Raw genomic sequence first — 14,873 nt, forward strand, 5'->3', positions numbered from 1 at the left:
AGTTAACCTGATAAGAAACAGACTAATGATGAAAAGTACCCTGGTTAAAGCCTCTTATAAAAATTCCTAAAAGGACCAGAAGGATTTTTATTCAAATAGTGAACAAAGAATAAGGAAATGAGAGTAAAAAGCAACACAGGGAAAAAATATATATGTATTGTACAAGTCATCAAATTTATACTTCAGTGTTTTGATAAGTAAGGTATGAACCAGTGAAGTCTTTTCTTGATGGTAATGCAAGCCAAATTATCCACGTGATCAAATTTTGTCTTTCCAAAAGAATGACCAGGTGTCATATTTTCTGACAGTTAATAATGACCTTTAAGTCTGAAGCATATCATTTTCCACACTTAACAATAATTTTCATTCACCTTCAGCAATTCAAAGAGGAACTTATCAAACATAACACCTTTCTGCCACTCTAAGCTACAGCATCACTTTTCCTTTGTTGAAAACTAAATCTTGAGAAAAATAAGGGATAATTTCTTTAAAGTCTTCCTACTGACCAACAGAATTACACACCCTGACAGATAAAGTAGCTTCAATGATAGTTTTAAAATGAAAAAGCTGCATACAGAATGCAACTCCAGTGACCAGTGGGTCGATTGCCAAAATGGGCACTCCTCCAGTAATTCCAGAACCGTTAACACAGATGACCTTGAACTTAAAGAACTGTAAGTCAAACTTCCATATGTTCACAGTGCAAACATGCAGTTCGCATCCTCTTCCTATGAGTTACGGTATAACCCTGATCATGAAGGTGTCTCGAATGATGGAAAACAGTATGAAATAATGGTTTTATGTATCCTATGGAACTGTGGATCAGATGGTAAAAGCTGCACAACACATCTTCCACATACCTTCCATTAAGGTAAATTTTGTTAGGGGCTAATAAGCTCCTTTAAAAAAAAAAAAAAAAGAACCTGGATCTGATCAAATATTCCACTAATAATATATAGGAAATACAGGAGAAAATGTCAAATAATACCACAGAGACGCAATCTCTAAAATGCAGACTCTGTGCCTAAATAAAACAACCTCATTTCTTAAATAAGAGACAAGGAAAAAAGAAAAGGAGACAGAGGAAGGAATGTATAGATTTATAGACTTTAGAGACATCAACCAATTGCAATATGTCAATCTTACCAGGTTTTTGAGTCATACAAACTAAATTTAAAGATGGAAGATATTTATGACACAAGATATTTGAACAGCAGATATTTGCTGATATCAAGAAATATTTTAACTATTTTTAGGTTAAGAATCCACCTTTTAGAAATGAACACTGAAGGATCTGTGGGATTTGCTTCAAAACAATACAAGACTGCGATGTGCTTTGACACTCCTCCACCAAGTATGACGCACGCTCTACCCTTTTTGCAGGTATTCTGTGCCAGGTTAAGGACGTTCCCTTCAATTTCTAATTAAGTTTTCATCAAATATCAATGTTGAATTTCTTCAACTGTTTTTAGACATTCACTAAAATAGTTTCACTTTTCCTTTAGACTATTAATGTGGTGAATCACATCATCAGATTTACTAAAGTTAAAATAATCATACATTACTGGAATAAACCTAACTTGACTAAGAAAGATTAAGGTTTTAAACAGCTAATACTATCATATTGGATAGCTGGATTTGAGTAACAGAAACCTTAATATTTTACAAACATATTTATGAGTTAGACTAGCCTATAATTTTCTCTTACTTTCCTTTCAGATAACGAGTTGGGACATGTTCCTTTTTTACATTTACTCTCAAATAGATTATGGAGAGACTGAACTTAACATACACACACACACACACACACACACACACACACACAATCTTAAATGCTAAAAATCATGTGTAAAAATCAACTAGGCCTGGTGTTTCCTTGGTGAGAGAATTCTAAACTACTGTATCCAATTTCTTTAATGGTAATACAACTAGTTAGGTTTTCTAATTAAAGTCAAGGCCAGTGTTTTAACAACAGTCAGCAAGGTCCTATACGCATTTTTTTCTCCAGCAATCCTTTGTCCCACCATCTCTTTGCCCTCATCTCCTATCATTTGTCCCCCTGAGCACTCACTTCATTCAGTCCTCTTTGTAAATTCTTTCGAATGCTCCTGTCTCTAGGCCTTTGTAATTACTGCTTTCTTGCCCAAAACACCCTCCCACCCCCTTTCACATGGCTTGTAATACCCTACTTTTTTTGGATTCCTCTCAAATGTCTTCTTTCTAGAGTCCTCTCCTGATCACACTACAGTTCCTTTCTATAACTGTCACTACCTAATATTCCATATTACTTTGATTACTTATGTACACTTTAACTTATAAAAATAAGTTCCATAAGAGCAGGCACTTTGTCAAAACTGTTCATTTATACATTCGCAATGCTTGATACTTAGTAGACACTCAAAAATACTTTTTAACAGAATTAATGACTAAATTTAGAATTTTAATAAAATCTAATGAATCAATGATGTAATATGACTTTAAAAAAATAAAGTCCTTTCACAATTTAAAGATAACAACAAATCAGAGAACACACACAGGAAAAAGTCTACGGGATTAATTCAATCTTTCAAATCACTTTTCCTAACAGGGAGGCAATGTGATGGGATGGAAAGATCATTAAAGTTTGAGTTCACATCTGACCCTGCAACTAGTTCTATGACCTTTGGCCAATAGTCTCTTTGCCTATCTCCTTACTGTACAAAGTAACAGTAGCACAATATACTTTTTGAACTTTTGAGAAGATTAAGAGATTAAGGGAGGTATCTGGCATCCACCTAATCCCAAGGGAAGGTAACAATAACAGTACAGTTTGTGCTAGGTCATAAACCTGCTATCTAAGCTGCAGAGTCCAGACTTCAATCAGGACCTCTGACCCTAAAGTCCGTGCCTCCTCCACTGTTCTACACAATCAATATTCCTTTTCGTATCAACCTACTCCAAATGGGTAAAGTTAACTCAGTTTTCTTTCTTTTTTTTTTTATTTGTTTAAAATGTATTTATTTGAGAGAGAGAGCACATGACAGCAAGCAAGTAGGAGCAGAGCAGAGCAAGGGCAGAGGGAGAGGCAGGCTCCCTGCTTCGCAAGGAGCTGCGGACTCAGGAGGCTCCAGCCCAGGTCCCTGAAATCATGACCTCACCTGAAGTCAGACGCTTAACCGACTGAGCCACCCATGTGCCCCGTTAACTCAGTTTTCAATGTCTAATAACTTCAGCAACCCTGAGACCCTTTCAGGAGGTCTAAAAGGTCTCGTGTGCATAGAGTAGTTTTACAGATGCCATGAGTCAAGGTGTATAGTAACAAATTGAATGCAGAAGCACACATGTGAATTTTGCCTATTTTCCATTAAGCTTGAGATTAAAGACAATTGCAGAAATGTAAAACAATTATCATTCTTCTCACTACATTTATTCAGAAAATAGTTATTTTTCACAAAAAATGTTACTGTATTAACATGTAATGAGTTCATTTTTGCTATTTTTAAATAAAACCATAAACATTATTATACTGTATTTTAACTTCAAATACAATAAATACCAATAGATAAAACCAGCATTTACAAAAAGTCATTGGTTACAAAAAGAATGTAAGAGAATCTTAAGACCAAAAAGGCTGAGAACCACTGGCTTAGGATACATCCAATCCCTTACTAGACTTAATTACATATAAATGTCTAAAATTCAAAATAACACTAAAAAACCTAAGAACATATTAATTAATATAAAAACTATGTGAGGGAGGTTAGGAAAAGTAAGGAAACAACATGGTGTCATAAAAAGAACAAAACTTTTATATTCAGAAGGCCTGGGTTCAAATCTTAGCTATAGTGCTTTACTAGGTATTTCTCAGAGAAAGTCACTGAAGTATCTTTAGCTTCAATCTCCTTGCCCATAAAATGGGGATACTGGTGACTGCCCTACCTTCTCAAGGTTGTTAAGAATCAGAAAATAAATGTAAAAACTTTATCAGCTATAAAGTACTGTATAAAAACAAACATTAAATTACAGCTATTGTTAAATTTTACCTCTGTGGCAGACAGATGGACATTTATGGTTTCTACATCCTAAAGTCCGTCCACAGTTTTGATCACAAGGTGGACAGTTTCCAGGGCAACACTGAAGGGAAAGCAATATATAAAGAACAGTCATTTGAAAACCACACATAATATGAATGTCATCACTAGTTATTCTCAGAATTCATGAAAAGCAAAAGATACTTCTTTTCACCATAAGAATAAAAGTATTCAAGAAGATTAACATTATTCTAAGTAGACAGACTGTACTAAGAACTTATAATTTTAAATAGACCACAAACTAATTTAATGAAATCAAGCTAAATTTCCTTGCCCTTTAATTATTCTGGAACTTAAAACAGTCCCATTAAATAATTTCATTCCTACCTATCTATGCAGAGATTGCCAATATTAACCAAAGGAATGGATTTGGTCAAATCCCATAGTCAATTCAGGCAAACAATTAAGTCTATCTTTTAAATTATTTAATGAAAATAAATCAATCTATGATTCAATGTATAGATTAGTTTGGTTTTCAAATTAGTTTATTTTCAAATTAGTTTATTAAATTAAATTAATATTTATTAAATTAAATTAAATCAAATTAGTTTATTTTCAAACCATGGCATCAAAGACTAACTAAAAGAGAGAAACAGAGAAAGGCTAATTGCTTCTAACTTTCTTTATCTTCTCCCCTCCCTGTCTTCTAATCCATTTGTGCAGACCTCCCCCAATTTCATTCATGAACACAAAGCAACTGCTTAAAGCCCATCTTGCCATCCTAACTCCTTCCTTGACCTCTCATATAGCCAAATGTTGAGGAAAAAATGCAGACTACAACTGTCTTAAAGAAACATAGGATTGTAACCTACTTAAGAACAAGTTTCAAAGTATAAAAAATAGCTTAAAACAGAATACACACTATTGAAAAGCAACTAAAAGTCAAAATAGTTCATTCAATTAGGCTAATAGTTACCAAGTAATACTATGTACCGATCACTCTGCCAGTAACAATGGGAGGAAAGAATCTATGTGATCCATGACTTGAATAAGCCTTTCAACATATTTCTGACCATGATGTTTTGACCATGATGGAGTAATAATGATCAGATTTACTCTGTTTTAAACAATCAGAGTATCAGAAAAAATATACGAAGCAACAGTTTTTAGACACTAGACATTTAGGCAGAAGAGAAACAAACAAGGTTAGTTCTATGATAGTACTTGCTTAGACCTAGGTTTCCAGGCTATAGCTATAGCACAAGGAAGATCACAAGCAGAGTCTGGTGGTCTCACCAAGTTGAGCAGACAAAATTCATAATTCAGGGAGGTCAGTGTAGCTAGAATTTGTGGAGAAGTGGTAGCAATACAGAGAGAGTTGTGGAGAACTCAAGGAAGGACCCCTTGAGTCCTCTGCTGAGTACTGGTCTTTACATGATAACAGTATACATGTAAATACATGTACATTTTGAATTCAATATATTGAATACATGCAAATAGTATACATGTATAATACCCAAATCTGAGAAAGAACCACTGGAAGGAGAAGTCACAACCATTTCTAAGAAATTATTCAAGGCTAGGAATAATTTGTGTTCCCTATGGACACAGTGGAAGAATCTCCTAATACACAGGCTTTAAGTAGAGAACTTAGAAGAATTATTGCCTCAGTAATGACACCAAATTAGCCCTAGATAAAAGGGTGGCCTCATTCTGCCTAATAAATTCAAGCCTCAAAAGAACCAAATGATTTCTAAATAACTTAACTTCAACCCAGAATGAAGCTTAAAAATATTTAAAGGAATACAAACAAATCCCCAGCACCCAAAAATTTAAAGTTCATAATGTCTGGAAACTAATAAAAAATTACCAGTCAGGAAAATATCATCCAAAAGGAGAAGAAAAACCAATCAATAGCAATAGACCCAAAAATGATAGATGACAGAATCAGTAGGCAAAGACATTAACATGAACATTATAAAAGTATAGCTCATCCATACATTCAAGAAGATAGAGGAAAGCATGAGCCTGCTAAGGACAGACATGGGAGATATAAAAAAGGCTCAACTCCCAATTCTCAGAGATAAAAAACTACTACATTCTGAGATGAAAAGACACAGGAAGGGATAAACATCAAATTAGATAATGTAGAAGAAAATTAGTGAACTGAAGACAAAGCTACATATAGGCTAAAATTAAATTTTAGAAATTAAAAGGACTAAATAATAAATGGAGCATCAGTGGGCTGTAGGGCTTCAAGCAACATGACACACACATCATTGGAGTCTCAGAAGGTGATACATGGGGGAAAAAATATTTGAAGAAACAAAGAATGAAAATTTCACAAATTTGATGAAAACTAAAAACAGATCCAGAGAAGTTCAACAGAAACTAAGCTAAAGAAACAAGAAGAAAGCTACACAGGAACACCACAAATAAACTGCTGAAAACCAACAACATAGGGAAAAATCTCTAAAAGTAGCCAAAGAAAAAAGAGGCATTACATAAAGTACAGAGGAACAAAGATTACCATCACAAGCATACACTTGGTTAGGAAAAAAAAATGCAAGCTAAAGATAATGGAACAACACCTTTAAAATATGGGGGAAATGTTGTCAAACTAGAATTCTACTACAGAAATATTTGTCACAATGGCTGAAGACAGTTCATTAGAGTTGAAAGACATCATGACCAGCATTACAAAAAATATTAAAAGAAGTCCTTCCAAAAGAAAGAAAATGAAAACAGAAACCCAAATCTATGTAAAAGGATAAAAAGCACCAAAAACAGTGAATTCCATGATAAATATATATGAGTACTTTTCTAACTTTTTCAAACTCTTTAAAAGATATCTATTTAAAGCAAAAGTAATTGAATGTATTTGGGGTTTATAAAACACATGGATATAAAATGTGTGAGAATCCGATAAAGGAGTTGAAATGAATCACTGAAAACCAATACTTGATCAAAGAGAAAACACAAAAGAGGGAAAGGAACAAACAACAGATGGGCAAATAGAAAATAAATAGCAAAATGACAGTTTTAAATCCTACCATATTAAAGATCACATTAAATTTAAATGACTACACCCAAATTAAATGACAAAGATTGTCAACATTTGAGTGGAAGATACTATAAAATAGTATCTAAATGTGGTCTCTAAGAAGTCCACTTTAAATATGAGTTAAGAGTAAAAGAACAGAAAAAGATATCCATATTAACATTAAACAAAACAGTATCACTATATTTTAATAGATTTAAGAACAAGAAAACCTTACCAGAAATCGAGGTATAATTCATAATGATAAACGGAACTCACAAAAACTACAAATATACAGATTCAATAAAATACTCCAGTCCAACTTATATGGAACCAAGTGTCTATAAATAAGATTTGAACACTAGGAAGTTAAGCCTCTACCACCAAATGAACTCTAACACTCTACCACTCTCTCACGCCCTAACACCACCATGATGTTTTAAAATCCATGGAAAAGAAACAGCCCAAGAACCAAGTTAAAACGTTTATGCCCAGGACCAAAAAGAGACCCTGTCATTTGAAAACCTTAGTAAAGATTTCCCACTAATATAAACAAGATTAATCTAGAATATTTACTAGTATTCCATATGGAAAACAAAGAACATGCTTTAACATCTGAAGAACAAAATCATGATGGCGCTTATCACAGGCTCAAAAAGTACAAATTCAAGACAATTTTTAAATCAGTTTCCCAGGCTTACTACACATACCTTTCTCCTACACTGATGCTTCTGACAGTCCCGCATCTTAACACACTTAGTCTCACAAATATAAGGCTTATGACATGGCATTCGTTTCGTATGCTTCCCACAGCGACAATGCTTTTCCACTTCCTGGAAGAATCAAATGAATGCTATTAAAACTAACTTTTGCTGACATTTTCCCTCCATTTTGCAATCTCTGTAATTAGTGAAGAATAAAGAAGGAAAGTTTAAAACGTCTTTCATATAAAGGACTTTACCAAAAATAAAGCCAATTTCCTAAGACATTTGTTGTATCTTACTTCACAAAGACTTCATAGAATTTCTATTATTAAATTTAGTAAAGTTGGATATTAAATAGCAAAACAGTAACACATTAAAATAACATCTAGTTACGCCATACCATCTGCACATCTTATTTCAGTAAAACAAAAGAATTGGGTTATTTAGTAGCATGGTCAAAACCAAAATGACATATATAACTTCAACATCTCACTTCTAAGCATTTATTTCTTTCCATCATCACTTGGCTGAATTATCATTCCTTTGAATATCTTCAAAAAGACAGATAAAACTAGTTCATAAAAATGATAACATTTCAACTTCTACCAAGCAAAACCAAAGGCTAATTTTTAGATTTGATTGTTGGCATACTCTCCTGCTTCTCTACCATAAATATTAGGTCAACAAAGCTCATACAGATCGTCATATAGATGTTTATAAAAGTAATGGAAAACAATAATAGCATAATCCTATTTGACATACTATGATAGGTGGTTTTTAAAATTAATTATTACAGGAGAGGACTAACTTGTCTGCATGTTTCACAAGGACCTCGGTGACAACGCTGTGAACATCTATGGATTCCACATTCAAGTACTTTGTCACAACTATCTCCACAAGTTGGTACATCTTCTGTACATGGCAAAGAAAACTCTAAAAGCAGACAAAAAGTCAAAGTTAATAAGATACATTACTTTAAAGCATTAAAAACATGCCATGTTCTTTTCACTTCCTAAATAGCCCTTTCAGACTGTGAATATATGCATCACATAATTATTGGAAGAGTTACATTTAATGAAAATAATCCCTAATAAAAAAGTCTGTTTTTAAAAAAGAATTTGACACATAAGTTACCATCCTCAAGACACATATGTTTATGAGCTAACTACTTCAGAAATACTTATCTAAATAAAAGAGTAAGACCATATAAACCTCTACGAAAGATTTTATAATAAACAGAATTATAAAAAGAAAATTTGCTCTTAACAACCTCACAGGATTAGAAAAAAAAACAACAACACGTAGATTTCAGAACATTATGAAATTGACCTTTAACATACACATATTAAGACAAGTGCTGGCAATAATCTTCTAAATATGTGTGCTAGAATTGGTGCAGAGTTAAAGTAGTACACCGAAACTGCAATGTTCTGTGCCTTATCTCAAGGCAGCGAAATTAAATTCACCCATAACCTAATATAATAATGATGACAATCTATGATTATGAGGTTTCCTTTATTGCCAGACACTATACCAAATACTTTATGCACATTTTATCATTTAATTCTCGCTCATTTCATTCTCTTTATCTTATAAAGAAAATATTATTACTGCATTTAACTTGAAACAACTATAGTTCATGAAGGTGGAATCTGAACCAGTATATGCCTGACTCCCAAGTATGAGTTCTTGACCCATTAAGCCATATTGTCCTTTCAGCAAATATTAAAAAAAATCTAATATCAAATTGACATTTTTATTGAAATTACATTATGAACTTCCACAGAAATCTAATTTAATTAGGAATGTACTCTAAGTGAACATGAGAAATAATCATTTTCCACTAAAGGTTTAAAAAAAGTCTTACTTGACTTCTGACATGGACAGAATCTTTTCCCAGATCGAGGACATTCTCCACAAGCACCAACATGGCAAACCTGCTCACATGTATGATTACCACATGGCAATGTTTTTCTGCATACCTAAAATAAAATACAATAAGCACATAAAACTTCAAAGTCAACAAAAAGTCTTTTGTGCATGACCTAATCCATTTTTCTTTTTTTTTAAAGATTTTATTTATTTATTTGACAGAGTGAGTTCACAAGTAGGCAGAGAAGCAGGCAGAGAGAGAGAGGAGGAAGCAGGCTCCCTGCCAAGCAGAGAGCCCAATGCGGGACTCGATCCCAGGACCCCGAGATCATGACCTGAGCCGAAGGCAGAGGCTTAACCCACTGAGCCACCCAGGCGCCCAGACGTAATCCATTTTTCAATCACAAGCAACTTCTTTACGTTCTTCGTATTATGCTCTATATTTTATATAGGTACCATACACACATACACACACATGCATGCATATGAACATATACACATATATTTCCTATGTGTCAAAGAGTGTATTTTTAAAATAAAGGGAAAAAAGTACATATAGCTTCATATGGCCATCTACCAAAGATTTCTAAATCATACTAAAACCCTGTCAATTCTAGGACAATCTACAAAACCCTACTTCCTCAACTGGATTAACTCAAGAAGGGAGTGGTGTTAGTTGAAGAGAAGGGGAATGACAAGGAAGGAGAGATATAGCAAGAAGCAGAGTACATAGGTACTGAATCCAAAAGTCAACAAATAGCTATTAATTTGAAAAGAAAAAATGTCCTCCAATAATTAAAGTTACATTAAATTGGAAAATAGTTTCCTAAAACATGAATATAATTCATTTGGTTTGCTCTTCTTCTTCCATTTATCCAGCTAAACCTAATTAGCATCTCAAATTGTTTATGCTTTCTGCATTCTCTAATACCCACCCCTCCAAAAGCATATACACTCACTTGATCACAGTGCCACAGTGGACTCGCACAGCTCCTTTCAGCTACTTGTTTCCCACAGACACACTTCTGTCTACTAACTCTCGGACAGGGCGGACAATTTCCTAAAATTGCAATGATACATTAGCACAGAAACATTACAAAACTAAGAAAGACTGCTTTGATTTTTACTTAAAAAGTCGTTAACACCCAACAGGTATGACATTTTTACCTGCATGACAAGGATTTTCACACTTATGTTGTCCACAAAGCAACTTCCGCCCACATGGCAGCTGACAGGACCATTCCTTAGCACTGCACCTACGAGGTACAGGTTTTGCTTTTTTACAGTAACAAGTAGTTGTGACCATCTTTGGACAAGGAGGGCAGGGACCTAGAATCCAATGAAAGGGGAAGAAAAAAACCTCATCAATCAAAATTTAAAACTTTCAATTCCTACACATATCAGTAATTTGTAAAGCTTTCTTTACTGATACTTTAAAACATTGAGCTTTATAAAATTGGTGCAGAGTTATAATATCTTCTATTATCTTCTTCTAATATTTTCTTACGTAAACTTGAGATCTGAATTAAACTTTGACAATTTTTTTTCTGCCTCAACATAAGAAATAACCACCCACAAAGTTAGAAATGTAGTATTTAACTCACCTGGATGACAGAGGAGTAAACACTTATGGCCACAAGGAGGTTTAAATTCTCTCTCACATACTTGGCCACATGAATGAGGCACAAGCCACGGATCTAGAGGTGGGTCTTCTACTTTTCCACAATAGCAGTAGTACCTACTAGGTGTGTCAGATCGTTTGTATTCGAACCTACATTTTGGACTACAAAAAAGAAGGAAATTACTGAAATTAATTTCATTTTTAAAAGTGACAAGAGAAACAGGACTATAAACATACTTAGGAGTCGAGTATACTCAATTAACTCTGTAATAAATGTACCCTCTGCTCCATCTTTATACAAATAAGAAACAAGATTTTACAAAAATCAATTTCAACCATCTAGAATAGCTCTGTCCAATATAATATGAGATGAAGGAACCATTCTACACCTACCATGTCCAGACAAGAAGCCCTTAGCCACATATGACCAGTGAGCACTTAAAACATGGCTAATACATACAAGTGAGGAAGAAACAGAATTCATCACAATTTTTCAAAATTTAAATAACCACATGTGGTTAGTTCCTACTGTATTAAACATAGTTAGAATGAAGCTACAAAAAAGAAAGCAACACTAGCTTTCTACTAAGCAAATGAACTTTATTCTTGAGGTCATCATTCCAATTTTTATAAAGCTCAGTGTTTTAAAAGCTTGTTGGGTCACCTGCAAATAAGTAAAATATATTAGCAACAGCAAACAGAAGACAGAAACAGATTATAGGTAGGCAATACAGCAGCAAGAAACATGCCTACAATTTAGAATTGAGGATACATAACAAATGTGCTTAAATCAAAGAAAAGTTCAAATATTATTTCATTTTCTCTGCTACAGCAGAAAGATTTTTACTTAGCACGATTAAAATAAAACCTTCGGCCCTATCAAATTCACTTGTAGATCATGGATCTCTTCATTCTTAAAAGATGTTCTAACCCCTACTTTTCCCCAGACAAATGAGTATAGCTAGTGTAAATACAGGAAAAAGTCTCACATCATCACTTTCATTTGTCTCATTAATATTTTCATTGTCCTGTGACCATATCCCTTTTTTTTTTTTTAAGATTTTATTTATGTATTTGAGAGAAAGAGAGAGTGAGAGAAAACACGAGCGGGGTGAGGTAAGAGGAAGCAGCAGACTCCCTGCTGGACAGGGAGTGTGATGCGGGGCTCAGTCCCACAACTCCGGGATCATGATCTGAGCTGAAGGCAGATACTTAACCAACTGAGCCACCCAGGCACCTCTAAGACCATGTTCTGTTTCCAAATAAATGTCACATAAATATTCAGAACAACCAAAGATACTTGTTTTTGTAATCAAACAACTTGTTTTGTAATCAAAAATCAAAAACAAAATACCATGTGTCATCTAGAATAAATAACTAAAATTATTTTGTTGGAAGTGTTATAAGGGAAAAATGTCTACATTCCTCTAAGCTAAAGTGGAAGGCGACATAAACTTTAAATACGCCTAGATATGGATGGCTAAAAAGCAACTCACAACACCTTAATACTGCCTATCGACAGTGAGGCTAAATTGTTTAGGAGACTGAGAGAGAGGGTAAGGGCATTATGTGCAAAATGTGTTTTATTTAAAGTAATGGTATGCAATAAAGAAATGTAATTATGTCAATGTCATATATAAGCAAGCAATATCTTAGTAGAAACATTTCAGCATTTTAAATGTTTGAATTCTACTGAACAACTAACTTAAAACTACTAATATTTGTATCAAGTTCTAGCTCCATCTTGATGAGGATTAAACAAATCCAGAACAGTCACTAATTTTCTTAAAAAATATAAAACATAGAATGCGAAGTTTACTACTACACAGCTGATTCAATTTTTTGTTCCTCAGATTTAAGTAAAGAGTAGAAGTTCATTCCCCTTTTAACTGGTACTTCCCAGCAATGTAGCAAAATGACCACTTAAAATAGAATGAGGTGAGCAAGGGTGATAAAAAATATGCATAAGGTTTAGATCTCTAAAATTAAGTCTGAATATCTAGTTTAATTGTGTACCTATTGAACACTGAACTCCTCCCATAAAGAAAAAAATGTAACGTAGCAAAACAAATACAGACTCTAAAATTTTAAACCGTTTCACAGAAGCTAATATCCAATGCAAACAAAACAACAGTATCTATAAAAATAGTATTATAAAAGACAACTCAGAAGAACTGAAAAAGCACTGAATTTAGAAGTCAGAAATCCTGGGTTTCAAATCCTGCCTTTACCACTTCAGAGTAAGAGAAGCCTGAACATATCGTTTTGCTTCATCAATTTCAATATCCCATTAACATGGCAAAAAAACCCTCACAGAATTCTGAGAATTATTTTTCAAAGAAACTAGTATGTCTAAAATGCTTTTGAAAAACTACACTACCACAGGGGTGCTTGAGTGGCTCAGTCAGTTAAGCCTGGAGCCTACTTAAAAAAAAAAAAACCACTATACCACCAAAATTTTACAAATGTGTCAGTATTTGTAGTAAAAAGGGGAGGTTTGATACGGATCCAGGCTTTCCAAGGTCTGAATCTTACACAATTTAGGGGCCTCTGTTAAAAATATAAAATTAGTTACAAAAGTGAATATTTATAGGGACACAGAACCCCTGAAGTTTATTCTTCATTACCTTGACAGTCAATCTACCCTCCAAGCTGCCAGTATGGATCAATTTTTTATTATCTTTATTTAGCAGAGATACAAATTTTCCACTCCCCAACTCTTTCTAGAAATATAACAGGAGTTCACAATCAAATATTCACCCAAAATAAGCCATACTAATAAAATTAATGTGGAAAAACTGGTAAGATTGACTAATATACACCTGCAGTTTGAGAGATTTCAAAGATAAAATTGGGAAGCCTATAATCAAAATACATTAGATGGCAGTCTTGTACCAAGTGGTACTAACTAATGTATACCAACAGTAACTCCAGAAAAGAAGTACCAGAATTACGAAGGATTCTAGTCCTGGAGAATTTTAAAGAAATGGAAGTTCTTTAAAAAAGATAATTAAGGAGGTGTTTCGCAGAAGAAAAAGTAAAGTCTGAATGATTTATTGGTTTTTGAAAGGAACAAGTAGTTACACAAATTGGAAAAAACAGAAGCCATGACCAAAGTACTATAACTCCACAAACCAAATTAACTGAAGACCCAACATGGATCCTGAAACTGCCAATAAGGCAACTCAGGACCTACAATTTTCTTTTATTTTACAACTTAACTATTCCAACTAAATTAGCAGAAAGTTACCATGGCCAAGGATAGTCTCTCTTTCCAAAATCGTCATCTGTCAAAGGAGAAGATACCAGAAATTGGCTATCTTTAGCCCACTTCTGAATACAGGGCATGTGAAATATACAGAAACATCCTGAACAGCTCCAAACCTAAGAAAAAGGTATCAGAAATTAACATGTATGCAATGATTTTCTTCGATAACCCTACACTACTTTAAAGTGAGCGACACACTATTTTGAAGAGCTACGCAAGGACTAAAGAAAAAAATGTTTCCTTCCAGTCTAATAGAAGAACAGTCCTTCATAAAAATTTCAGTTTAGAACATTTTATTTTTTTTTTCCACTTTTCACACTTTATTCTGAAGCCACATACTTCAATTAATGTGATTTAA

General features: G+C 33.7%; 1 protein-coding gene across 2 annotated transcripts in view; it reads right to left on the reverse strand.

Moving 5' to 3' along the window:
- NFXL1 (nuclear transcription factor, X-box binding like 1) overlaps positions 1-14,873 on the reverse strand; it is a 75,328-nt gene that overhangs the window by 41,424 nt on the left and 19,031 nt on the right. For both annotated transcript variants that reach the window (XR_013966310.1, XM_080795470.1), the window contains exons 4-11: positions 14,498-14,631; positions 11,231-11,409; positions 10,794-10,955; positions 10,586-10,686; positions 9,622-9,736; positions 8,563-8,687; positions 7,761-7,883; positions 4,023-4,113 (exon numbers count right to left, since the gene is read on the reverse strand). Coding sequence is in view for 1 of the 2 variants with exons in the window: in XM_080795470.1 (XP_080651596.1) it covers positions 4,023-4,113; positions 7,761-7,883; positions 8,563-8,687; positions 9,622-9,736; positions 10,586-10,686; positions 10,794-10,955; positions 11,231-11,409; positions 14,498-14,631 (1,030 nt within the window). In the remaining variant the exon portion in view is untranslated. The remainder of the gene's footprint in view (positions 1-4,022; positions 4,114-7,760; positions 7,884-8,562; positions 8,688-9,621; positions 9,737-10,585; positions 10,687-10,793; positions 10,956-11,230; positions 11,410-14,497; positions 14,632-14,873) is intronic.

This window comes from Martes martes, assembly GCF_963455335.1.
Source record: "Martes martes genome assembly, chromosome: 2".
NCBI lineage: Eukaryota > Metazoa > Chordata > Mammalia > Carnivora > Mustelidae > Martes > Martes martes.